This window comes from Pseudoliparis swirei, chromosome 9, assembly GCF_029220125.1.
Source record: "Pseudoliparis swirei isolate HS2019 ecotype Mariana Trench chromosome 9, NWPU_hadal_v1, whole genome shotgun sequence".
NCBI classification, from domain to species: Eukaryota; Metazoa; Chordata; class Actinopteri; order Perciformes; family Liparidae; genus Pseudoliparis; species Pseudoliparis swirei.
Window position 1 is genome coordinate 18,283,259 of NC_079396.1, and position 26,391 is coordinate 18,309,649.

General features: G+C 43.9%; 1 protein-coding gene across 15 annotated transcripts in view; it reads right to left on the minus strand.

The window, feature by feature from the left end:
• The window catches only part of hspg2 (heparan sulfate proteoglycan 2), an 88,395-nt gene that overhangs the window by 31,543 nt on the left and 30,461 nt on the right, over nt 1-26,391 (minus strand). For 9 of the 15 annotated variants that reach the window (XM_056424247.1, XM_056424246.1, XM_056424251.1 and 6 more), the window contains exons 4-37: nt 20,612-20,721; nt 20,370-20,428; nt 19,912-20,084; nt 19,743-19,781; nt 18,767-18,892; nt 18,415-18,615; nt 18,218-18,337; nt 17,948-18,079; nt 17,415-17,559; nt 16,861-17,018; nt 16,592-16,732; nt 16,288-16,451; nt 16,023-16,202; nt 15,592-15,788; nt 15,201-15,348; nt 14,505-14,632; nt 14,187-14,273; nt 13,881-13,948; nt 13,573-13,628; nt 13,202-13,342; nt 12,849-13,022; nt 12,316-12,495; nt 12,096-12,214; nt 11,856-11,967; nt 9,972-10,085; nt 9,660-9,787; nt 9,351-9,437; nt 4,137-4,207; nt 3,894-3,958; nt 3,652-3,792; nt 2,900-3,091; nt 2,565-2,603; nt 1,194-1,475; nt 1,031-1,093 (exon numbers count right to left, since the gene is read on the minus strand). In XM_056424247.1, the coding sequence (XP_056280222.1) occupies nt 1,031-1,093; nt 1,194-1,475; nt 2,565-2,603; nt 2,900-3,091; nt 3,652-3,792; nt 3,894-3,958; nt 4,137-4,207; nt 9,351-9,437; nt 9,660-9,787; nt 9,972-10,085; nt 11,856-11,967; nt 12,096-12,214; nt 12,316-12,495; nt 12,849-13,022; nt 13,202-13,342; nt 13,573-13,628; nt 13,881-13,948; nt 14,187-14,273; nt 14,505-14,632; nt 15,201-15,348; nt 15,592-15,788; nt 16,023-16,202; nt 16,288-16,451; nt 16,592-16,732; nt 16,861-17,018; nt 17,415-17,559; nt 17,948-18,079; nt 18,218-18,337; nt 18,415-18,615; nt 18,767-18,892; nt 19,743-19,781; nt 19,912-20,084; nt 20,370-20,428; nt 20,612-20,721 (4,340 nt within the window). The remainder of the gene's footprint in view (nt 1-1,030; nt 1,094-1,193; nt 1,476-2,564; nt 2,604-2,899; nt 3,092-3,651; nt 3,793-3,893; nt 3,959-4,136; nt 4,208-9,350; nt 9,438-9,659; nt 9,788-9,971; nt 10,086-11,855; nt 11,968-12,095; nt 12,215-12,315; nt 12,496-12,848; nt 13,023-13,201; nt 13,343-13,572; nt 13,629-13,880; nt 13,949-14,186; nt 14,274-14,504; nt 14,633-15,200; nt 15,349-15,591; nt 15,789-16,022; nt 16,203-16,287; nt 16,452-16,591; nt 16,733-16,860; nt 17,019-17,414; nt 17,560-17,947; nt 18,080-18,217; nt 18,338-18,414; nt 18,616-18,766; nt 18,893-19,742; nt 19,782-19,911; nt 20,085-20,369; nt 20,429-20,611; nt 20,722-26,391) is intronic. The other 6 variants (XM_056424261.1, XM_056424249.1, XM_056424260.1 and 3 more) reach the window with 4 other exon arrangements.

The window sequence follows — 26,391 nt, forward strand, 5'->3', positions numbered from 1 at the left end:
TTAAAGGCTCCACTGACAGTTTGATAACAGCATAAAAGTCACACTGTGCCTTCTATGACGACTGAAACACCTGTCAACGATTTGAAAATGAACCTGTGCCTCAGTAAGAGGCTGTTGTAACGCAGACATCCCATAATGACAGAGCCTTGTAAAACCAAAGATCTCCTCAAGTGGACAATTACAGTGACAGCACTGAGAGAGAGCTACGCGTTTTACAATGGAGAATACCACTGTTAAGTTGTAATAGTTTATTTTGATAACATCTGCAGAGGTCTTATGGTTTAAATTAATACATATAGAAAGATATTATAATAGACAATATTAAGGAGAATATTGTTATTAATGTATTATGAAGACATAGGTATGTTGTTTACTCTAAATGTAAATAAAAATAATGTATATGTGGTGTATGAGAGACTGTATGTTATATAGATTAGATTGACGGATTGGAATTTGATTTGAATTATTTACAACAAGACTTTTTTTTTTTTGACTTTGTGACTTGACGGGACTTTTCTTGACAAAAAGGAACCGGAAGTGAGAAGTCGAACCGACGCCAAGAGAGAGGATTATGCAACAGCGTGAGCTCGTTCTCTCTTCTCTCTTCTCTTGTAGCTCGGGGCTGTGCTGCTGCTGGGCTGGGGCCAAGAGGAGCCGCCGCCGCCGAGGAAGAGAGAGGAATGTTTGATTTCTTTTTTCTTTTCCATTAAATGTTGATAACTTAATCCATGCGTGTCCGGAAGCCTGTTTCTCCACCATCTGCGTAGTGCCCCAGTTTTGAGAATACCTTACAATTCCCAGCCAAGCACTGGAACTATACATGTAATACACGGTGTAAATTATACATTTTTTGGTAAACTAAATTCATATAATTTTTGTATTATATCTGTTGAGTGCTGTTGCGAGTTTTTGAGCTAAACATTAACTGCCTGGACAAACGGAGGACAGTTGGTTTACTTTGAAAAAGCTTTACTATCAGAGACAGCATTACAGAGACGAGACATGAAATCCATCACATGCCACGGTCTACCTTGTTGCTGCCCCCAGAAGCACGAGCAAAAGTTTTGCTCACTGAGTTCTTGCTCTGTTCGATCTACAGCAGGGCCAGCCACCCAAAGACAAATACCAGAAGTCAAGAATATTACCAAGATACAAAAAGACTGCGAAACATCTTGCAATCTCTGACAGTGTACCTGCAGATGGCGAGAGCGGCCTGGGGAGGGAGGCTGGGGTCTGGTTGGTCTAACTGAAGAGGACATACCATACGGAGAAGAAGGGGGGCTCAGGTTACGCAAAGACCACCGAGAGGAGGAGGAGGAGGAGGAAGTTGGGATCCGAGAGGAAGAAGAAGAAGAAGAAGAGGAAGAGGAGGAATATTTAGCGGAGGAGGGAAAGAATCGAGAGGAACCAGCTTGTCCATTGGAGAAGTTAGAGAAGAGCGCCCAGACCTCATCATCCAGCTGTCTGACACCACCCTGGAGAGGCGGAAAGTGGAGTACCGGACATACAGAAGATAAGTAACCACGGTAATAGCCAATACAACGGAGACAGGATTTAGAATTAAGCTCTCCCACCAGGTACATTTACATCGATCAATGTAAGAAATTAAAATCATGCTTTTTAGTCAATGATGTGCTTGACAAACATCATTTGGGCCCTGCTGAAGGAATAGTTCCAAACAGCCGAATCACACGGATGAAAACACACGAATCACCAACGTCTTGCACTGGAGTAACTTTCCTGAGACTTTGCATACCAGCTCAGACCTCTTTGAGTTTCACACACATGCGAATGCACTCATAGAGTCTGACAACATGCTCCTGCTCAGTGATCCCTCATGAAAACAAGGTGATGCGTCATGCTGCTACTACATCGATGTACGGAGGGGATTTATTTTTCATAGATGGCCACAAAGTCTCAGTGTGTTTAACAGAAACACTGTGCATCAGTTATTCCCATTAGACATGTGAGTGCCGCCTTCATTATCACATTCTATGGTGCAGTTCATACCAAATACCTGGCTAGCTATTTTGGCTTTGTGGATGCCATTCGGATCCAGATAAAAGCACTCTTCTTTCGTTCTCCTCTCGTGACTGAGTCACTCTATTGATGTGAATAAAGTAAGCTCTTTGATCACTTTCCTTATCACTGAGCTGATGGTATTTGGGAGTGTTATGGCAGTGTTATTCCAGCAAAGTTAATCAGTAGGAAGTTCTTTAATGGATCATTAATCATCAATCCGTTTACATTGCTCATGTGATGTAGAGCAGAACACAATTTCTGTGTGCAGTATGCACTGTGTTGTGAGTGGTCCAATCTAAAGGAGACACTTAGTGGTCACCTTCAGCTGCAAACTGCATACGTTGCTATAAAACACAATCCTTCTGATACGCTTCAATAAGCACAGGAGTGATTACATCCTCAAAATGAATATGCACCACATAAAAAGGACAATGTATGGCATTCAGTCTTTCACACAACATCAACAGTTATTTTTAAACATGCCAAACGTGTGTGCACTACTACAGTCACAACATGACAGCCAACGACTGACATTACTGTACCTGCTCTGCTCGCTTTGTGCGAGCAAAAGAGGAATGTTTCTAGAGAGAGTGCAGGGGCAAACACAAAGAAACCATTAAGTTAAAAAGATGAAACAAAATGTAGCAACAGAGGCAAAGCAGCTCCACAGAGACTGAAAAGGCAATCTGTTTGAAGAGAAGTTAGCTTGAAATGAAAGATTGGCTGAAGTTTTAGGAAAGAAGACGCCAGCAATAGAATAAGAGCGGTCTACAAGTTTCTGACGAGTGCTGCTCAGCCCCTTCTATCCAGCATTCAGGAGTTCATAGTCTGGTTTGGGCCACTGATTAAGCTGCTGTATGTGCTCTTTGATACTGACCTTGTCTCCCTGGTAGACCTCTGGAAACTGCCAATAATGAGGCTCCTGTCCCAGGTAATCAAAGTTGGTGTAGGACAGCTGAGTGACATCAGAGTAAACCTCCACCGTGAAACCAGTGGAGATTCGGTTGGTGCGTTGGCGGTTCACCAGAGCGAATCCCTGGAAGTTTCCTGGAGAAAAGACTAAGGACACCTGCAAGAGCGCATACGTACAGTTAGATGCAGTTAAAATAAAATACTATGAATAACAAGTGACGTTATAAGTTTCAGTATTTCTTGATACTCTATCTGTTGACTATACTGGTCGATCGCAGCACTTAAACTGTTTTGCTTCCCAACCCATCAAGCGGTCTTTTCTAGTTGCCTGTGTCTAAATGTGGCCTTATGTATTTCACATGTCAACATGAGACAACATGTCAAGATGTAGGCTATCCTTGCAGTTACTCAAGAGAGGCTAGATCTGCAGAAATAATCACGTAGTTGGGAGAAATCAGTCAACCTCTGTGGCAAACATCGCCAATGGATGTGATTTCACTGGTTTAGAGCCACTTAAAGATGGTGTGATGAGGGCAACTTTAAACCGACTTAATGAATTTAGATCACACACATATTTTCGCTATGAAATAAATATTTAACACACTTAATATGATCTTTGCTGCCGCTAGTTGCTTCATTCAGAACACACTGTATATTTAAGTTGGTTGTTCAGAGGTATACACCATTGCACTGTTGCCATGTCTTTGTGTGCCTTACCAGGTCTCTGTAGTAGGTAGAGCTGGAGCACTGCTGAGTGACGCCCATACAGAAACATGACAGGCAGCCGTCTTTGTCTTCCTGGCTGAGGTGGAAGGTTCCAGATTTGCAGCTGGAGCAAGACGGGCCCTCGACGTTCAACTGCAATACATTAATAAATAATGAGATACACGGGGAAATCAGTCCATTCTAGTCTGCGTTGGAGGTGGGAACAAAGATATAAATGATAATCGTTTGATCACCTTGCAGCGGCACGCACCACCATTGCAACCGTCACTTCCTTTTTGGTCACAGTTATAGCAGTGACCTGAACGGGACAGTAGACCAGGTGGTTACAATGTGTACATGTTCTTGATTGAAAGAAACATTGTTAAATACAGATGAATGAAATGAGTGTCCTATTTGTCACTTTTTTAAAAGATAAAGAACAATCCAGAAGATGGAACAACATCCGTCATGTTTCTGATTTAAAAGACAGTATGTACCGTTGACTTCATTGTTGCCAACACTACATCCCTGTCCAAGCAGTGGGTTGCCAGTGTATCCTGCTGCACATCTGAAACAAAAATAGAAAATGTTTTTGAGTAAATATTTCCAGACAGGTAGAATACAAGTCTCAACCCAACGAACAATGAGGCAGGAAGCTGGGAAGTCGGCAATAGGTGATACATTTGATGAATCGCGTCTTTGGGGGAGTCTTCTTGACCAAAGACAGACCTCAACCACCAACAAAGGAATGAGTCATTCAGACAAAGGACGTACAAACTATTCTGTTATTCCATCCACTAAGTACTCATACCTGCACTAAGCACGAGTTTTATAGACACACCCAGCTTTTGCACTGAACATAAACAGTTTTCCCAGAGATAAAGGTCATGAAATATTGCTTGGAGATGGATGAAGCACAGCCACAGCTAAAAAGTTCAACATGTCTCAGATGTTGATTCCATCTCTCATGAGAGTGATGCAGCTGAAACTAAGGAACACCTTTGTATAGGAACAGAAAACGTAAAAGAGAAAATATCACCACATTTCCAAAAAGCTTCACAACTATAGAACTGGTAACAGAACAAAGCAGAGGTGAGTACAGACAGCCTTGACATAAAGAGAGGTAGAAGAGGACGCTGAGCTGCTAATGAGTAAAGTTAATTCTGATATTGGGGCATAGCAAAGCAATATGCCTTCAATCCAAGCAAACAACGCCACTGCCACCAGAGCAAAGACTCATCCAACCCCAATCTGTGCACGTTGCCCTGAAAGCAGCTGCTGTCAGTCTTACCTCACCTGTCCTCTGGCAGGTCCGCCGGTCAACAGTCAACAAGAGGACTTCCATGCTATGAACTGGCTTTGGGAAACTATACAAACTAACTCGAAGACGGACAGTAGTTTCGAAGGAATGGTTAACCCAGTCCCTCCAGTCAGTCTTGTTTTATAGATTTAAAGATAAGGATTAATGTCATTATATTGGCGAATACAAAATACATAAAAATCGATATATTGTCATGGGAAAATGACATGTGTTCATCACTAAAGGCTATTGAGAACGGACATACAGCTCATGATAAATACAAAAATACAAACAATTTAGTTTAACATCACATGAAAAAAATATATATTTTTGTTTCAAACAATTTAAACTTTAATTCCCCCAAAAATGTGTCAAACGATCTTGAAAACGGTGTCTATTCATTCATTAAATTTCTCTCAATGCTGATGATATGGTTTTCAGCTATCCATGCTTTGGTCCCAACAACTGCTGGAAAGATAGCCACATATCATTTACTGTGGATGATAATGGTCCCCAGAAGATGAATCCAGTTGTTTTAACCCTTGTGTTGCCTTCGGGTCATTTTGACCCGATTCAATATTTAACCCTCCTGTCGCCTTCGGGTCAATTTGACCCGATTCAATGTTTAATGTCGGTGTTCTTTCGGGAGTCAACAAACAAACATAAAGTACCTCACACTTAAACTTGGAAAACAATATTAATTCTAATAATTTTCTGGAGATTTTAATAGCTGGGGTGATATTGACCTCAAGGGTAAAATATGTTAGTAAATATAAAGGTAACAGGAGGGTTAAACATTGAATCGGGTCATCTTGACCCGAAGGCGACAGGTGGGTGAAACATTTAATCGGGTCAAATTGACCCGAAGGCAACACAAGGGTTAAGGTGCCTTCCTCCTTTCTTCTAGTGCCACAATTGGGCAAAACTATCATCAGGTATATGAGGAATTTCGTATTGCTTTGGCTGAACCTATGGCCTTCAAAACTACAGCCCCCATCAGTTCATAATGTTGACTTTTCACCAAGATGCCTCATAATCTAACTGGCGTTGCGATGGTGAGCTGCTGTTTAATCCACCAGAAAGAGTCTACCGTCATGCTAGCAGCTCTGTGATGCTATTCGCCAGCACAGCTGTGCTAACATACTGACAATGCTAACATGCTGTTGTAAGCAGGTATATCGTTTGCCATATTTACCATTTAGAAAAAGTACAAAGTACAGCTGAGGCTGATGGGACATAGTTTTACCATTGAATTGGTCATAAGCCAAGTATTGATTGAATGCTCTTTGACCTGCTGGGCGTGCTAAGTGAAAAGCCAGGGAATCACCAAAACCATTGGAATTTGTCCTCTGGGGACCATACGTGTCTCTTAGAATTTGTTTGGGCAATGCATTAGTGGGGAAGGCCTCATTACTGCTCTATGAATGAATAACAAATACATATGTTTGGGTTGCTCCTCCAACCTTTTCAGAATTATGCATATTATTATTATTGCAGCATGTAACACCACCAGCTGGATGTTAGATTGTTAGTCTTTGTTTCTAATGTACTGGTTCTTTACCTTTGACATATTATATTTTAACCAATTTTCTGAAGAATTCCCTAAAAGTGAACTTGTTGGGGATCAGAGAGTGACATGGAGGTGGAAGGCTTTTTGGGGATATAAACAAATTAGAAACACCAATAAAACATACCCACAGGAATGCAGGAAACAAGATTGATGGGGACGGGGTGTAAAATGTGAGGTAGTCTGGCCATAACACAATGGACACATGTATACACAAAGAGGTACTACTGCTAAGCTAACTCTTCATAGCATAGCACAGCAACTGTTCTGATTGTAATAAAACACACCGTAAAAGTAATAAGTATAATCATTTCAGGATGGCATCAAATATTTAAAAAGTCTCTCTAAAACAAAACAATGGCGGACAATTAGTCCCTTCATTAAGTTACATTGACGTGTAATACATAAATACCAGGATCAGAGAATAGAGAGAAACACAAAAGACAAATTAAAATAAAAAAACTTTTTAAAAAACGATTCCCTAATCATCAGGGATAATTTTGATAGGAATGGCCAGCCTTCCCACAACAACATGAAGAGAACCGTCCAGATTCTTTTTCCGCTTTGCAGACTTGTGATCTCCTTGTAAGAGCCGCAGTAGCTCCAAAATACCAGATTGAGTAGTTCTCTGCTCTTTCTTCTGCTGTTTTTTTTTAGTTACTTTCTTCACAACAGACACCTTGGTTTTAGGGGGACTTGATTTTCTTTTCGCTGTTGTTTTAGACTTCTTCTTTGCAGTAGTAGCCTTGCGTCCAGCAGTAGTCGTTGTCCTTTTAGCTGTTGTTTTAGATTTCTTTGCAGTGGCAACCCTCGTAGGTTTTGTGGTTGAGACCGTGTTCTTCGCAGAATTCTTTTTTGACAAATTCTTTGAATTGCCTTCTGAAGGCTTTCCACTCTCCTGAACCTTCTTTGTAATTGGCGCGTCTGATCTAAACGCCTTCTTATGTCCAATGGCAGGTAAAGATTCCTTTTTATTGGCTTGGCCAGGCTTTGATGGCCTTAGTTTGTAAGATGGTGGCACCAGTTGAAATGTTGTAATTGTTTCTTCAACTTGCTTTAGTTTCTTTGGCTGAGAGACACGTTTCACTGTCCCAGCAGACGTCCTGCCTTCAGGCCTTTTTGTTTTAGGCTTCACTGTAGCTTTAGAATTAGATTTTGAAGTCGTCTTCGGTTTACTTAGGTTGGTCCTAAACTTCATTGTTGACCTTGTTGAGACTGGACTTTTGGATGTGTCTGTAGTCTTTACTGGTGTAGTGGTGGTTGCTAATTTGAGTTTTCTCGCTTTGCGAGACGCAGAAGTGGCTTTGTTTGCGAGGCCTGGGGCAGGTATGCTTCTGGGCACTGTGGCTCTGCTGGTGAATGGCATTTCTGTGGGTATAACTCTAGTGAGTGAGGGCAGAGCCCTCTTTTCTTGTGGCGAACGGGAGACGTGTCTCCCACGTTTCATTTTGTTCATCTCCTGAGCGAGGGCAGTGAAGCCGTCAATCAGGATCTCCAGCCTTCCCTCCAGTCTGCCTAGACGGGTGTCCATGTCTGTGTAGCTGTTCTCCAGCTCGCTAACCTTCTTGTTCTTCTCCCCAGCTGACTGGATAGTGATGAGCTCCTTCAGCTGGGAGCTGAGATGAATCTGTTGGTCCTCCATATTGTGCATGCTCTCCTTCATGTCTAGCGTGTTTCTTTCCAGCATGGTCAGGCGTTGGTTGAAGGTGTTCAGGTGAATCCGGAGGAGGTGCTGGAAGTTGGAGTTTCTGATCTCTGGGTTGGGGGTGAAGCGTGGTGGGAGTCTAGTCGCTGATCGGTTGGGGGTGACTGAAACACTGCCCACCACATGTGCTGTAGTGGAATGAGTGGTGCGATGGTGAGCTGCTGCAGACAATAAAGTCCAAGGAGGGAATATGGTTGTTGTTGTGGCCTCGTCATCAGCTCCACTGCCATACGATACCGTCTCTTTCTCCCAGCTGTAATTTAATACCGCTTCAACTCCACATACCACAGGTAGGAGGCCCTCTATATGCTTCTCCGGGAAGGGGTCCCCACAACTGTCTGCAGACGGCATCTCTTCTCTTAATGTCAAAACAGTAGAATCAGGTATGATGCAGTCAGAGACGTTCAAAGAGTAAATTATTTCTAAGTTGCATCTTACACCCAAGTCACCTCGTCATCTTTGCCCTCGGCGCAGCAAAGATTGATTAGCCAGATAGGAGTCCTCATAAATGCCACTTTTACATTTATGTCGTTGATTATATATTGTCTGTGCACAGACAGAAATCACTTGAGCCAACACCTTGAAATTTTCGTTACCAGCAAAGCGGAAAGCAGAAAGCCCCCTCGAGAATGGAGGTAAAGCAAAGAAAAGAAGAAAGAAAGAGAAGGCTCTAAAGTAGACTACAATTAAGGTTTCCTCAGCATATACATTCCTCTTTTGGAAAATGTCTTATCCACAAACACTAAAATATGAGTGGTGACATAATCAGTACCACCAAAAGCCCCATAACCTATAACAAAGATATATTATTCTACCACAGCAGGGATGACCTTACATTTTGCAAACCAGCAGATCTAGAAAAACAGCACACAGTACAAAACATCCTGAATGGGTGGCACCAATTTGTATCTCCCATCCCTGGACTGACACTCAATCACAACTGCTGGGGGAAAAAACAAAAAAAGAAACAAGAGAGATGCAAACCACACACATGCGTATATCCCTTTCCTGCAAATCAAACCACTGGGTGCTACTGCCTTGCTGCCTGCTGGCCCAGTAACCCAAAACACTGTCCAGACGACCGTGAGAGGAAGACAGATTGGAAAAGGAAAAGCAGAAAATGAAGGAGGGGGGCCTACCTTTCACAGCGTCTGCCAGAGTATCCGGGGGCACAGTTGTCACAGGTTGGCTTGCCATCAGACTCCAGATGACAGGTGGGGGAGAATCTGTGCCAACAGAGGGCCACGCATACCATGAAAATGCTCTTTTTGGCAGCATTCATGTTATTTCATTTACAGTGTGACCTATGTTTACGAAGGGGGCCTTTTCGTAGTTTCAGCACGGGCGTGGCACACTGGTTACTTTCCCTCCATCGTTCAACAGAATAATGAACAGTAATCTACACAGACTGAATGAACCTGACACAAGTACAGAAGACATGAACTCACTGGTTGTTGGAAGCCGTTCCAGGACAGGGGCAGGGCTGGCAGGCCTGAGCACCGTCCGTAACCGGGTTTCCATAGAAACCAGTCTGACAGCGCTCACACCTTGGCCCGGCGGTGTTGTGGAGACATTGCTATTGGTCAGGACACACACAAAAAAAGGTTAGATCCATGGAACAGTTCCAGAATATACAGAGCTCACGCCTCTCTCCACATGTTGGGATCAGCCAAGAAACCATGAATGCATTCCGCTGCAAAGATAAAAACCAACGTGGGCAAAGAACTGGCAGAGGAGAAGAAGAGTTGCATTAAACCTACCAGACACCTGCCGGTCTCCGTGTCACAGCCGCTGGCGTGACCATTGCAGTTGCACCGCTCGCAGGTGCCCAGGTAAAGGCCAGAGCTGGTCCGAGTGTAACCTTCATCACACTCCTGCAACGACATGGAAAAACACCTCAGGTGAGAGACAAGTGACGACAAAGAGGAATACGTCTTTGTTCCACTGCAGCTGGGAGACAGACTGCAATCATCATCAAAAACTGGAATGAAAAAAAGATGAAATTTGCTTTTATTAATAAATTTAGGCAAATCTGGGATTGCCTCAACTTTCTCTCTTTATTTTGCCTTCAACTAAATCTCAGTCTTCTCAACCTTAGATGTCATGCACTCCTCCCCTGCTTTTTGTATTTTTGTATTTTTAGTAGTACTTATTGTGTTTGTATGTTTTTTAGTGCTGTGAAAAATAACGCGTTAACTCAGTTAATCCAATTACAGGTTTAACTAGTTATTTTTTTTAAACGCATTTAACGCATGCGCAGAATGAGCTTCCAATCCGTCTGTTGTTGGTCGTTGGGACGAAAAAAAAGTCACTTGCAAAATGAGCTTCCAATACACCACTTCAATCTGAACTCTGTCCGCTCTCATGCAGACGGTCTGTTCATCGATAATGATCCTTCCGCAGGTTCACCTACGGAAACCTTGTTACGACTTTTACTTCCTGTAGATCAGGGTCTCAACACGTCGATCGCGACCTGCCAGTCGATCGCGGCGTAGTGTCGGTAGATCGCATGACATTAAAGAGATTGGCCCGCACCCTGACATGTTCTCTATAGCACGTCTTTGTTCTTTTATTAAACTAAACGTCTGTTGTTGATCGTATCTCCACAGCAGCATGTCATCTCTGTCTCTACGCGTTGCGTTAACACTTATCGATCTCCGTCTGGCGCGCCACAGAGCTCCGTGCGCGCGCATCGGGACCGAGCAAAAAAAAAGTCACTTGTCAATCTGTCCACCTTTAGATTGTATCATGGTGGAGATAATGGTTGACAAACAAGAGAAAAATGCTCTGTTTAACCCTAACCCTGTTACCTTTACATTTACTAACATATTTTACCCTCGGGGTCAATTTGACCCCAGCAATTAAAACCTCCAGAAAATTATTAGAATTAATATTGTTTCCCAAGTTTAAGTGTGAGGTACTTTATGTTTGTTTGTTGACTACCTAAATAGCCCTTTAAATAAATAAAAAAGTTGATATTTCTGATATGTTTGACACAGTGAAAAACAGCCTGGGGTCAAATTGACCCCAAAGAACACCGACATTAAACATTGAATGGGGTCAAATTGACCCGAAAGGTAACAGGAGGGTTAAACATTCTGTTTAGGATGAAGATTTATTAATGTTCCATATGGAAGAAAACTGCTAAATAACTGCTGAGTTGCAGCACCATTGTATAGAAGAATGTATAAATGTATATATCCGTCTTTTGTCATAAATCTCTATGTTCTCACAAAATATACCGAGAATATCGGTAATATGTGATTAATCATGATTAATCCACAAAAACCTGTGATTAACCCGATTAAAAATTTTAATCGTTTCACAGCCCTAATGTTTTTATGTTCACTGTATGCACCCATACACCAGAACAAATTCCAGGTAGGTGAAAACCTACTTGGCAATAAATACAATTCTGATTCTGATTCTGATGAGATGGCTTTTTAATTGTAATCCTACTATAAATAGATCACGTGATGAAAGAAAAGCCATCTCCATGACAACTGAGCAGACTCCTACTGCTGATGAAAACTGTGAGATTCAGTCAGATTAATGAAAGCTCTAAAAAAGCTAGAAAGTGAACCGTTGGTTGCGATTTCCTTTTAGTTTTTACTCAACTTCTTCTCTGAAATCTCCTTGTGTACCTGACAAGAAGGTCCTCTGTATCCCTGAGGGCAGGCGCACTCTTCCACCTCCAGAGCACGATCATGACCAGTAGAGTGAGGAACAGCGACGTCCATCTTGATGTTTGAGATACTATTTAACACCAAAAAGCATGCAATTATCAATACACGTAATGTTCCATGAAGGTGCATTTGTGCTTTTGGAATAATCTTGGGGAATGTGAATGAGCTGTGCCGTGACAGAGGACGCTCCACCCTTACCTGCTCTCAGCCATGTTGTCTGCATAGGTGGCCCTGATCATGAAAACAGTGACGTCAGCCAGGGCCATCAGGAGGTGCTCACGAGTACACGGCTGCCCATCAGAGCGACGCCATCCAGACTAGCATCCAGAAGGTTGGAGAAAAAAGAAAAGAGAAAGTTGAGTCCACTAAGGATTCACATTTATCGAAACGAAACTCCCCCGTGAACAATTAAACACACCTCCCTGAAGATCACTGTCACAGTTTGTGGGACCCGTGGAAGAGGCTTGGTCTGAGAGTGGTGCTCCAGGAAGATGCCGTTGCCTTGGAGAACCACATCTGGCTGGCCGTCAATCACCAGTGAGCGCTGAAACGGTTCAAAGCGCACCGTGTAGCGGAGCTCGCCGCCATAGGCCGTCACCTAGGAGCAACATGGTGAAAAGACAACATTGAATGGTGGAAAGGTATTTCACCCCGATGATACTGCGGGGGAGTCACAAGACATCCATGGTTGGCCTGGCTGTGAATTCAAGCCAGAGGTTCATAGGAGGCTTGCTGTGTGGATAAGTGCAGCCTTTTCACTTGAGAACATGTTGAGGCATGACTGAGTGGGACAGGAAGAGCAGACGAATCTAGCTTGCCTAACACTTGACAGTTTTTTTCCTCTCTTGATTGATATATTTATTTGTCGTTTTCCAGAGTACAGGTACAAAAGCATCGAAATTACAAGGCTTATCCCCTAGCCTGCTCTTTACTTTGTTGTTTTCCTCTCACCTTATCTCCTCGAAAGCTCTCAGGCAGGACCCAGTAGTAGATGTCATTGGGGACACCGGAGAATGAGCGGTAGACAACTTCAGAGGAGCCCCTCTGGGAGATGCCTTCAGAGATAGTTTTGGTGTTGGCACTGTTGGAGAGGGAGAAGCGCTGCCCGTTCACCCCTCCGCGCACCTGAGAACACAAACTTTTTGTCTGAGATGTGAACTGAGATTGACATGCGCTCGAACTCCTGCACAATCACTATTTGTTCATTGAATCTCACCGCTTAGCATCTGAAAGGATTTGATGATTCAGCGCCACTTGACAAACCGTGAGACCGAAACGATTCACGATGTAGATTGGAAGCTCACCTGATCTCTATTCCAGGTGGAGCTGGCGCACTGTTTAGTGACACCCATACAGAAACAACGTAGGCAGCCCTCGGGGTTGGTCTCTGATAGGTGGAAGAATCCGGTCTTACACTCATCACACACCGTGCCTGCCACGTTGTTCTGAAACACACACACACACACACATTTTTAATCCATCTACCAATTGGAGACTTGTCGAGATTGTTTTACTGGTTAGAATTCTTCTTCTGTCATGCAAATGTCTTTCTTCACAATTGACTGAAGAATACAACGAAACAGTAGGACACGTTAGCCTCCAATACATGACACATTTCATGGTTATAATATAATCCTAAAATATCACTTAGCAGTTTGTCATACTGCTTATGTACCTTGCAGCTGCATGGACCGCTGCGGGAGCTGATAGTCCCTCTGTTATCACAGCTTTCTGCAGGTAGAGAGCAATGGAAAGAGGATGACATAGTGTATGGAGTCAGTGGAAAGTGCACCTGGGAGTGTTCCAGCCACTGCATACCAAAGCTATGACCACATACTACAGCCTACTGTAACACCAGTGGGAGTAATCATTACACAGACCTCCTTGTGTCACTGGATGGTAAAAGAATCCAGGTGCAGCTTCTTTCAATGTCATGCCTTAAAATGAGAATTTTCGAAAATAATGTGTTGAACATATACTCACGGCTAGGTGTGGTAGGAGTACATCTTCCATTAGGCAGAAGAGGGTTACCCTGGTAACCAGGAGCACACCTGAAATAAAACAAAAAACATATGATGTACCTTTCCTATCTTAAAACCAAATTCTGTGGTAGGTTGTTTTATTAAAAGTTTTCATATGTTTCACAATCTTGTGAAAAAGTATATATGAGTTCATCTTTACTGCCAGTCATTAAAGAGGGATATTGTGTCATGTGAACCATATTACTGCCATCTACAAACTATTTAAATTGTAATTAAAAGGCACAGTTGATGATATTGGTTTCCTCACTTTTCACAGCGTCTTCCTGTGTAGCCGGGCCTACAGGCATCACATGTCGGCTGCTGGTCAACGTCCACGAAGCAGGTGTCAGAAAACCTACAAAGCCCAGAGAAAAAGCCATATATTAAAATCTACAACAGAGGGTTAATAAGTGGCATGTTGAATGAACCAGGGCCAAACTATGTGAATGAGCTCAGCTTTTGGAAATAAAGAAAAAACACGGGACATTCCCTCTGATGCCTCGTGCGTGGTGTGTGGGTGTGTATGTGTCGTCCCCTATTTGTACAGTCGATGTTTGTGTGAGTCTGAGTGGCTCCGCGACCTTACCGCCGTGAGGTCTCATAGTACGGGCACGGGCAGGGCTTGCAGTCATCTGGACGACCTCTGCTCGGGTCACCAAAGTAACCATGGCGACACTTGTCACACTGAGGGCCCTCTGTGTTGTGCTGGCAGCTCTGTGGCAGGAAGGACACAATGCTCATTCTCGTGCAGTGAAATAAGACGGAACAGTTTGACATTTGGGGAAACTCGTTAGCCTTCTTGCAGAGAATTAGAACCTACTTAGAGCGTACTCTACCTGGTTTCTCTAATGTTGTTAACCACAGCTTTAACCCTCCTGTTGCCTTAGGGTCATTTTGACCCGATTAAATATTACACCCTCCCCCCGCCTATGGGTCATTTTGACCCGATTCAATGTTTCACCCTCCTGTTACCTTTATATTTACTAACATATTTTACCCTTTGGGTTCAATTTGACGCCAGCAATTAAAACCTCCAGAAAATTATTAGAATTAATATTGTTTTCCAAGTTTAAGTGTGAGGCACTTTATGTTTGTTTGTTGACTACCGAAAGAACACAGACATTAAACATTGAATTAACCCTAAGGCGGCAGGAGGGTGTAATATTGATTCGGGTCAAATTGACCCTAAGGCAACACAAGGGTTAAGCAGACACACTTAAGTAATGCTCAACAAGTTAAACTCTTCAATGTTTACTTTTTCCAAAAAGGGAATTAGCATTACCAGACAATGTCCATTTATTGGATCACAGGCGCTGGCGTGTCCATTACAGTTACAACCAGCACAGGTGCCGAGATAGGAGCCACCGGGGACACGCTCGAAACCAGGGGAACACGTCTCACAGGACAGGCCGGAATATCCAGGAGGACATCTGGGAATGATAGATATGAGGATCATCATCCTTACGGTTTTCCAACTATGATGAGTCAAACTACAACACAATAAATTGATAACTTTTCTCAGGTTGGAATGAAGAAAGCATTGTGAGGCCCTTCTTACTCTTCGTATGTTCACGCTGGACACGTCCCAAAAAGTAGCTGTGAATGAAGGCTTGAGAGGATCTCCCATCTTACTTGACCCCACGGTATCATGCTTGAGGTGTTCTCTATCTTACCTGCACTCTTCGACATCCTTAGCATGACCCAGAATGCTGAACTCCACCGTGGTGGTATCCATGACAATGTCACTGAGCGCCACGCTGACCATGTGGTTGTCAAAGATAGTGCGGACGCTCAGGCTGTCCAGGTTGGCTAGCGTCATCATCAGCTCCTCACGGCTCACAGTGCGGCCGTTGGAGTGATGCCAATTATCCTAAAACAATAGCAAGCAGGTTTGCTGATGTATTTCATTATATTGATGGGGGATATTGATCCATTGATTTCTACGTTAAACGTAAATACGTCAAATTTGGTACGATTTTGTTATGTGAAATGTGTTGGGGTGTTTTTTTTATCCTTGTTTTTTTTTTTGTGGACAACATTTTTCTATCATAACAAATGTAACGCAAAAATGTGCAGAATTTGCACTTTCTTAACCACAACATACTTCAGTGAATTTGATCTCCCTCTGGTTGACCACTCGGGCCGGGGTAGGGTTGCCTCTGCGGTACACAAGCCTGCGTCCGTTTCCGACCAGCATTACATCCGGCTTCTCCACCGGCTCAGACAGACCGCGGGCCAATGTGTACCGCACCTTGAACTTCAGGGAACCTCCATAGGAGTCAATCTAAAAACAGTAGAAATAGATGTAATGCTTAAGCTTGACAATCAGGAAAGTATAATAAAGTCGGGAGAGAATTTGTACTCTTTACCTTGTTGCCCAGGAACCGCCGAGGCAGCGTCCAGAAAGAGTCAAGGTTGAGGAAACGGCGTGACAGGTCGACAAGCTGGAACTCTTCCATCTCTGGATTAATGAGAAGCTGAGTGGAGGAGAGAGGAGGAATTCCTGGCCTGGATGGGTAGGTGACATTAACTCCTGGAAGTAAGAATAACAGATTCACTCAGCCTGTGCTCTGCTCTAAATGCTACGACTGCACACACTTTTAAAGATAATTCAGTTGACAGTGTGACTGCTTTGTTAGCTTGTTATCAGTTTAATAAGAATAGCTTCAGTGCCTTGAAAGTCTTCCTCCTGGGTGAAACGCAGGCTGATGTGGTTGCGGTAGCGTCCCGTGCTCTTGCAGTTCTTGGAGATTCCAGCACAGAAGCAGGAGACACAGCGGTTCTCCACGCTGAAATGACCATCAGGACACTTGCCTAGAAGGAACAAGACAAAAAACAAGACAACAGACAAGACAATTTATTGACTTGTCGCTAGAATTCAATAAAGTAAAAACGGTAGTGATGTTGATAGTGAACCCACAGTAAAAGTGAGATGTCAGTACCTGAATTTGGATTAGATGTGAGAGTGAGCACGCCATCGGGGATGCCGAACACCAGGCCTTTGGCATTGATGGCCTCACAGGTGTACGCCCCCTGATCGGCCTCCTTCACATCACGAATGGTCAGGGTGCCATGGCCATTCTCGCTGGTCATGGAGATCCTGGGTGCATAGAAACAAATTATCTCTTTTACATTCATAATCTCGGTGGAGAGCGCCTGTCAGCTTTGGCGTCGGCCATAAAGGGAACCCAACCCTTCTGTTAATGACTCTGGAACAGTCTGCAGGAATATTGTTTGAGAAAAATCTACGAAATGCAAGAGTAATTGCTTAACCACACACACAGCAGACTTAAATCATCATGGTCTGCTGCAGATGAATTAAGTATGAATGGCTTTCACCAGATGTTTGGTTTTTAGACAGCTTGTCCAATCAGTACAACACATGCTTTTCAGAAAGTTTCAGCATCAACCGGAAAAAAATGTTCAACATGATTTTGACAGCATTTTCCATTAACTCTGACAAATCTGTAATGTAGCACTTTATAGAAGTACCCACCTGCCACTGACAGGAATGTGGCCCCAGTTGAGTCTCCAAGTGATGATGGGTGTTGGCACTCCAACAGCCTGACATTTGAACGTCACCGTTGCCCCCCGCGCTGCCTGGATGGACTCTTCCGGCGGGCTTGTCACAGAGGGAGGGGCTGCAAAGTGTCAAGAAGAGTAAAAGCTGTATCAACCACGAAATAAATGCACGTGTACAACAAAAAGGCTGACATGTGAGTGGAATGTGGCGATCGAGTGAAGCTCATAAATGCCTAAAACTCAGAGGAAAAATAATTCCCCGCTATGGACAATTCCCTTTCAGTTCTCAGGAATGGATGTTTCACAAAAAGCTCTGTGTCTCAGTCGCCACATGTGTGAAAAGATTCTGGTTCACAGCAAATTAGTCACAGCATACAAAGGAACTCAGAGGGTGACTGTCGAGGAGAGCCAAAGAAGCATATGGAGAGTGCCAAAATGAAGACAGAAAAGAGTGTAATGCGCATGAGAGAAAAAAAGAAAGCAGAGCGCCGTCGGTTTGAGACTTACTGCAGTCGTACTCGTCTGAGCGGTCAGGACAGTCTGGCTCGTCATCACACTGGTAACTCGCTGGGATGCAGGTGCGATCGCCCAGGCATTCAAACTGCTCAGGAGCACACCTGTCGCCAGGACTCTTGGTGGCTGTAGTTATAACAAAATGGAGATTTAAAACAACGTTCAATCACAACAGTAGTCCTTCGGCTAGAAAATGAATAATGCGTATGAACCTATTTTTTCAAGGCAGACCTTTCAGGACTCAAAAAAGAAATGGAGACTTACGGCAGTCCGTTTCATCCGAGTTATCCTCACAGTCATTGTCTCCGTCACAACGCCATAGCTTGAGGGCACAGCGGCCATTTCTACATTTGAACTCATTGGGTTCACAGGGAGATGGGGTACCTGTTCAAAGAAAGAGGATGAGTAGAGCACATGTTGTTGTCTGAGAGTGTGCACATGCACAAGTCTGTGTTGCGTACCGCATCTGAACTCGTCGCTGCCGTCCGAGCAGTCCCTCTCTCCGTCACAGACGTAGTCACGGGGGATACACTCGCCGCTCTGGCATGTGGCTTGATCCGCCCTGCAGGGTCCAGGTGGGCTGGGGGGCCGCGGGGGCTTCTTGACGGTGGTGGTTATGGTGGCAGGTGTGGTGGAGGCTGCAGGGGTCGGCCGTTTGGATTCTAAAACAAATCTCTGATTAAACTTAGCATATGTTCAAAGTAGTTACTGAGCGCAGATGGCGGTAGGGAAGGTGTCTCACGTCAAGCCATTATTCCGTGCTACAGCCGACCGTGTTACAACTTCTTTGCCAGTCAAGCGGAAGCAACTCACCACAATTGGTCTCATCACTCAAGTCTCTGCAGTCTGGTCTGTTGTCACACAGGTATTCAGCCAGGATACATGTCCCGTCACCACACCTGTGCTCATCTGACATGCAGGGTCTGATGACGGCGTTTACTATGAGAGATGCAGAGGCTACAGTACGGCCAACACACTACACCAATGTCACATCACAGCGGAAATAGAACAAAGCGAGGGCAAAAACAAAAGCGTCCTGTGCCTCTCGGCCATCAGATTACTACAGCGAGTGTAAATTGAGTGGCATGTTGGAAAGACTGTCGCTAGGGGTGTGATTCAAGGATGTTACAAAACCTTTGTAAATTTACATCAAGTTTTCTGTAACCTCGTACTTGATTGATAGATAGATAGATAGATAGATAGAGTTGAGTAGACACATCCTAGACAAGACACACAGACTGAATGGACCAGAATCGTCAAACAAGACCTGATTGGACACACAGACTAGACTAGACAGACGAGACTAGACAGACTAGACTACACTAGAATACACAGACTAGAATACAATACACAGACTAGAATAGACCCAAAGACTAGATTAGACTAGACTAGACTGGACGGACACACAGGTAGATGAATGGGAACCCTATCTAAAGGTGACCATTGTTCTCTATCAGTTGCCATGCCTGTGTACAGAGTTGGAGGAAGTTGTGTGAATCAACAAGCTGTTTGGACTGCAGTGAACAGCAATCAAACTCATGCCATGCAAAGGTCTTTCTTATTCACCGGGAAGTCTACTTTATTTTGGTGCTTCCATGCAAAACATTCCTCAGCCCACATGACCACTGCTTGTCCATGTCAAGGTCAAGATCATAATGTGGTTTTAACACACAAAAGAAAGGATTTTCTCGACTGTTCTGTTTCTAAAAGGCACTACAGTCATCCACCCTACAGCTTCTACAGCCCAGTCGGCTCAGTCACCATGCAGAGGGCATGGCACAGTACAAACCTGGCACTGCTATAGGCTCCACTGGAGGCAGAGGTTGAACTAGAAGCCAGAGGGAAATGTTAAGGGCACTGACTGCCGCTCTGGTGGACCTTAACTGGCTGTAAACATACAGCAAACTCTCGTGTAACAGAGTCTCTTCACGCGGTGTCCCTCTTTGTTGAGGTCTTACCTTCCCCAAGCCGTCTGAACTGAAAGCCCTGGACTGATGTGACGTAGGAAGCAATGGATCCCTCCTTCACTACGTTGTACAGCACGCTGCGTATCTGTTCTTCATTGCTGTTGTAGTCAGAACCCACATCCATCTCCACAAAGATGTCCACGCCGTCCTCTCTTATCATCTTCCTGCAGAGAGCAAGAAAAGCCGTGAGTCTGTGGCGCTACACAAGGTTTAACGAGAAGGCTCTTTCGAGGAAAAGTTGCTCTTTAGCGTCCCCTTAGAGGAAATACTCACTGCGGTTGAATTACTGACTACAGGCCGACCACCGTCGGCCTTGTGCAGTTTGGAAAAGGGAAAATAAATATCACCTGGCCAGAGTGAGACACCCTGGCAGCACGGCAGCAGCATACAGCTGCAGGGTAACTAATTAGTATGTCACAAGGCATGATTTAAAAGATTGGTGTTCTTACTTAATGAGGACCACATTGACTGTCTGGACACCTGGAATCCTGTTGTAGTCCGACTCCAGCTGTGAAAGGAAATCCAGACTCGGTTGAGATGAAATGAACAAGCCCGGGCCTTGTTTTCTCCGACACAAGATCACACATCCTTAAATCATAAATAACATGCCTGAACCTTCTAAGGTAGCCCTAGCGGCGTACTGTACAGGTCTGCTATTCAGTTGACTTCATGTTGTTAGAATGGGACGTACCGTGTCCACCACTGCTTCCGAGATCTCATTATAGGCTGAAGAGAAGATGTCGTCGAGCTCGGGGCCGTAAACCAGGGAGTCAGTGAAGTTGACAAGAGCTCTGTAATAAACTAGAAACACAGATATTCCGTCAGCGAAACCACACAACGAGCACAGGCTCAGCATTCATGTTCATCTGTTGCATAGTTTAGAGAATGTATGAGCCAGATCCAAGATTAAGGGGTTAAGTTTATCAAAGACGATGTGATACGGGGATACGGTTTAGGAATTGTTTTCCCTTAGGGAAGGCTTTGCTTAAACCTTTCAGAAAGTCAAAACTGAAGAGCGTGACCGAGCTAAATGAGAGCCACATACAAATTATGGCCTTTATTTCTATATCTGACTTGTGGTCCGGTTCTGCGATAAAAACCGACATCGGCCGCAATAGGAGGCACATGCTGACACAGGTCACTCTGCTCCCAAATACTCCGATATATCCATGACATTAAAGTTTCAAGGCCGGTCTTCTTCTCGTGTCTTTTTGTGGGACATGGAGACACATAGTATACCCACAAAAAGTTGCAGACAGGTTCCATAAAGTCCCTTTATTGCACAGGCGGAAGGGAACATGCTGTCTGGAGCCTCTTCAATGCAAACATTCAAACACACAGTATGTGGGGAGCATGGCCACGAGTTTGCACCGGATCTCCTGATTGAACGCAGATGATGTCAGAGAGTTGGAAGGTATTTGTGAGTTTGAGTGAGTGTTACTACTGTGCCAGCAGCTGCCCAGGAAGAAGACAAACATCCTCTGTGAATAAATATCAAAGGGGGCCTCAACATTTATTTTAAAGTAATTTCTTTTGAATTTTTGTATTTCTTTGTGGCAGTTGTTTTTTTAACAGTGGCTTCTTATCACACACAAAAAGATCACCATCTACCACATGTCACCCGGCCACATAAGATGTTTTATGCAATGTATCATGAAGTCTTGCAGATTTGTTATTAAAATGCACCGGTAAGCAGCCAGGTGTGTAAAATACCACCTTTATACATATTAGGACTAATAACACTTTCTATCGCACACATCTTATCACATTTCAATCCCACGTCTCAAAAGCTTGACATGTTATAGGTTCAACTCTTTCCAAAGTTGTGTTGATATTTGAGCATTAATATTTTAAAATCCCAAAAGATTAATTAAATCAATAATTAATCGTCACCCCAGTTAACTGCTTTTAAAAAAACATGTCTTGTTGAGCTGTTTTATGAGCAACAACAATGTGGGCTGTGTTATTATAATTCCAATGTCATGAAACTTTAAAAAGCCGAGGCCCACAGGGTGCCCGGCTTTCACATGCCTGCCAACGCTTAGGACGGCCCAGCCAGCCTCTGATTTCAGACTTGCAGTGGGTTTAGGGAGGAAGTCAATATTTGAGCGGTTTCTTGCAGTCAGATGCTACTTGCCATGCCAAAAACAGAGAGTCATGTTCAAAGTAGGCATCTCCTGAGCCTCGAGTACAAACATACGTGCAGCCCAACTAACAACAAATATGCACACAGCATGCAGAGAACATACCAATACTCTCGGTGTATATGCTTGCATTTCCTTTCTTGGATAATCACTTGACATCAGACGTTTATTATGCTTCCCGGGAGCGACAGAATTAAAAGTCAAAGCGTGTGTGTCTCACAGTCAGGCAGTGCGTTATTCATTTGTCTCGGAGTGCTACAATCTCTGTACATAGACATCCCCCCTGCAAAAACCTCACATCGGACCAAAAAAAACCTGGAGAGAGCAACAGAGGAGGATCTCTCTAGGATGGACAGATGCATTCCACGATGGAGACCTCCGATCCATCAGGCAGATGGCGGTGGGGAGGAGGAGTGGGCGGGTCTCAACAGACAGTGCGTGGTCATCAGCAGCAGGAATTCCCACACCCATCAGATCCATCAGGAGGATGATATGCCTATGCATAGGGGTCCGTCCGACCCCCCCAGGAAGTCAAAAGAGAACTTCGGGAGAAAGAGAAAGCAGAGTTAGTGATTTGATTGAGAGATGAAAGAGAGAGAAAAAAAAGAGATAAAGACTCAGTGCATCTGCATCCTAAAACCCGGCGCCAGCAAGCCTATAGCAGCATATCAAGGGGGCTGACCTGATTCCTGGGCTAGCCCTAACTATAAATCAAGAGGAAGAAGGAGGTCTTAAGTTAACTCTTAAAAGTTGGTGTGTGTGTCTGCCTCCTCTGACTGAAATGGTTCCAAAAAGGATAAAAAGAGATAAAAAAGGCTCCTCACTATTCTTTTTTTAAGACTTTAACTACTACAAGAAGTCCGTAGTTTAGCATTAGTAGTAGCGTAGCTCTAGTGTGGCAAAGCTGGTTAGAAGATATGATTAAGATATGAAAATATGGTAAAATTTAGAAAAAGAAGAGGTTTTAAGAGTGATTTTTTGAGAGCATTTGCCAGAGGAGTGTGGCCAGTGCAGGTAGTTTTAGTGAGAACACTAGCTGCATTTAGTGAGAAATTCTGAGGAGGCATTTCTGGATCTGGAATTTATTAGAGCAAGTTGATTTAGAGTAGCAGCTCTCCAGTTGCAGTAATCCAGTCTCGAAAATGTTTTACGAACGTGAACATTTTTTCTGCTTTTTGATTACGTAGATGAGAAATGCAGTCTTGAGATTTGCTTTTCGTGGAGTTAAAGGGACAAGTCCCATCAAAGATAACGCAAGATGCCAGGGCAATGCAGTCTACAGATCCACATCTCTGAGGTGCTCAGGGCGATTAAAATTACTTGTTTTGTCTGAGTTTTAACATCAAGTTGTCTGCATAACAATGAAAGTTTATGGGTGTTTCTGATAATTGCCCAAAGGAAGCATGTATAAGGTAAAAAAACGTGATTAACGTTGGTGGTTATCGAGCGTCCATCGCCATAAATAAATAGGATTAAACCAACTTAGTGCCGTGCCTGAAAATGCCAATCGACTGCTCAGTCTGTAAACAGGATGTCATGGTCATGGTGTCGTGATGCAGCACTAAGGTCCAAGAGACCAGGAGAGAGGAGAGTCCTTTATCTGCTGCCATTAGAGGTCATTTTTTTTTTTCAGTGCGTCCGCGCCTCCTGGTGCTGTGTTTCTTATCCTGATTGAAATTTCTCAAATAAACTATTATTAATCTGCATTAAAGGCCTGTGGAGAATCCTTTTGCTCCACTGCTTGAGCTTTGTCCTCTCTAACTGCTGCTGAATTCTCTTCCCTTAGACACGCCATTGACACTACAAGACATCCCATTCCTGCTGAGGAAAAGCCACATTCATGACAAAGTAAACGGAGCAATGCCTATGAAAACACCCAGTAAGGTGAACATGTAACAACAGAACGGCTTTCGCTCTGCCTGGCAGGGTGCCTGGGTGCTTGCTTTGCAGCCTGTTGTCAGACTAATAGGATTAATGGTTCGGCCTGAATATGGACCCAGAAGACAGGCAACATCAAAGTTAGTCATCAAAGCGCCTCATTTGACCCGCATATAATCTAACCCCTTGAGTGGGTATTCACCGCGAGGTCAACGGCAGCTCGTTTGCCCCAACTCTCTCTGAGCTCGCCGCTTTGACGGCACAGACTGGCGAGTGTGGAACCGCCGCCGCCCGAGATCCTTTGATCCGAGCGCCGCGTCGTGCCCTGCTGCTAACGAGTGGCTCTTTTCCTCTGAGACCCATTCTCTTGTGCATCACTCGCAGTTTCCATCGGGGGAGTCCCCTCGTCAAGCACCGCCACCATCAAAAGTGATGAAACTGTCAGAGTGCAGACGTGACGGGTGGGATGAAAAAAGAAATATGAGTGGAAAAATAGCCTTTCATACTCTTAATTCACAAACTTATTTAGCTATTAAAGCTGTTCAGTAGAACTGTGGCGGCTTTGTGCAATGGGCCCCTCTGAACACATACAGGCCTTTGCAGAAGACAAAGACTTGATTGAGCAGGGAGCCCAGCCGCTTTGGACCTGACCTTCAACCCCCAAAGGCTGCGCCCCCGGCATCGGCCCGGCACCACCAGAGGCATTTACAGAGAATCTACAAGAGAAAGGCCTCAACCACATCCTCAGATTTCTAATAAAGAAAATTGATAATGTTATCACCTTCCATGAAGTTTTCCTCTGTGTCTCTTTAATCTCCATTTATTTCTAAATAAGTATCTTTCCCTTCGTGTAATACATTCATATGCCGGCTGCCTCTGTCTCAGTTTAACTGTTGACAACAACCCCTGTTACTTAACCCGTTTGCTGGTGGGCAGCCAAGTAACTCTGTCTCCAAGTCTCCACTCATTGCCCTCTGGGGAGCTTTTGGGAACAACTTCTGGAATCACTATTAAGCTTGCCCCGTTGTGCTCTCCCACGGCTTGCAATGTAAGCACACACAAAAAAAGAAGACGATTGTGTACAACAAAGCACGTTTTCATACACTGTTGTAGTGATTCTCAGAGACAGCCGGTTTGCATTATTGGGCCATCTGCATGAGGTTGAAATTACAAAAAGCACTTTCATAATTAAATTGTTGGAACACATTGTAGAAAGTGTTATGTAGGACCTACATATCTTTATAAAGATGTTCTCGCCTGGAGAAACAAAGTGTTGTTACTCGAGGGTGATGAACTCTTATTACTCAGTGGAACTATTCATACACTCTGTCATACTCATTGAATGTGTTGTAACTCTGTAATGATTCCTTCTGTAAACATGACATCTATTGCACCTGTCCATCCGGGGAGAGGGATCCTCCTCTGTTGCTCTCCTGTAAGTTTATTCCCTTTTTTTCCCATAAAAGTTTTTTTTCTATTTCTTGGGAGTTTTTCCTGATCCGATGTGAGGTCTTGGGACAGGGATGTCGTATAGGTACAGATTGTAAAGCCCTCTGAGGGAAATTTGTAATTTGTGATGATGGGCTATACAAAATAAACTGAATTGAATTAAACTGAATTGAACAACTATCATTTTCCACTGGCATCAGAATCGTCTGCAAGACACTTGGAAAAACAGACTTACTGGACTCAAACACTGTGTCCTCAAGCTGAGTCTTCCTTGGAATGTGATCTTGAGAGTGTGTTTAGAAATGAGAGTGCATAACTGAGCGGAGCAGGTGACAGACGAGTGTGCCAAAGACAAAAGAGGGGAGGACCCAAAGCATAACAAGTGCTTGAGGACTTACTGTAGTCTGGTTCTACTGGGCTCTGTATGTTCCCCACATATGAAGAATCCGACCTGCGTGCTATGACAGGGAATGAGGGGCGAGGAGAAAAGAGCAAGACACAAGGGGCCAAGAGCCAAAGGTCAAGGATCGAATATGGAAAGCGACACAAAGACCAGGGAGAAGGATCAAGTCAGCCGTGCGGGTACAAAGAGGTTAACGCCAGGAAAGTTAGAAAGGAAATGATTGGAAGCAAGGAGAGAAAACAAAAAGTGACAATCAGAAAGTGAATTGCGAGAATAGAAAAATCACTGAGGTGGTCATAGTTAAACTACGAATAGTTGGCACAAGACTGCTACTGGAGTAAACTGATCTGCAAGAAATTATGTGAAATACACAAAATAAAAAAAACCAGGACAACAGCAGGAGGAGAATATAAAGTTGTCACCATAGTTATATGAGAAGCTAGTGATGTCAGTAGCTGTTTCTTGCTATAAACTGTCCCACTAATCATTATCATCCACATGTTGTGGCTCATGGGGCTCAAGGGGATAATGGATCCTGTGGTTTAGGTTGACTAATGAGTTCAACCACCGTCTGTATGGAAACACACGCCTGCTTGC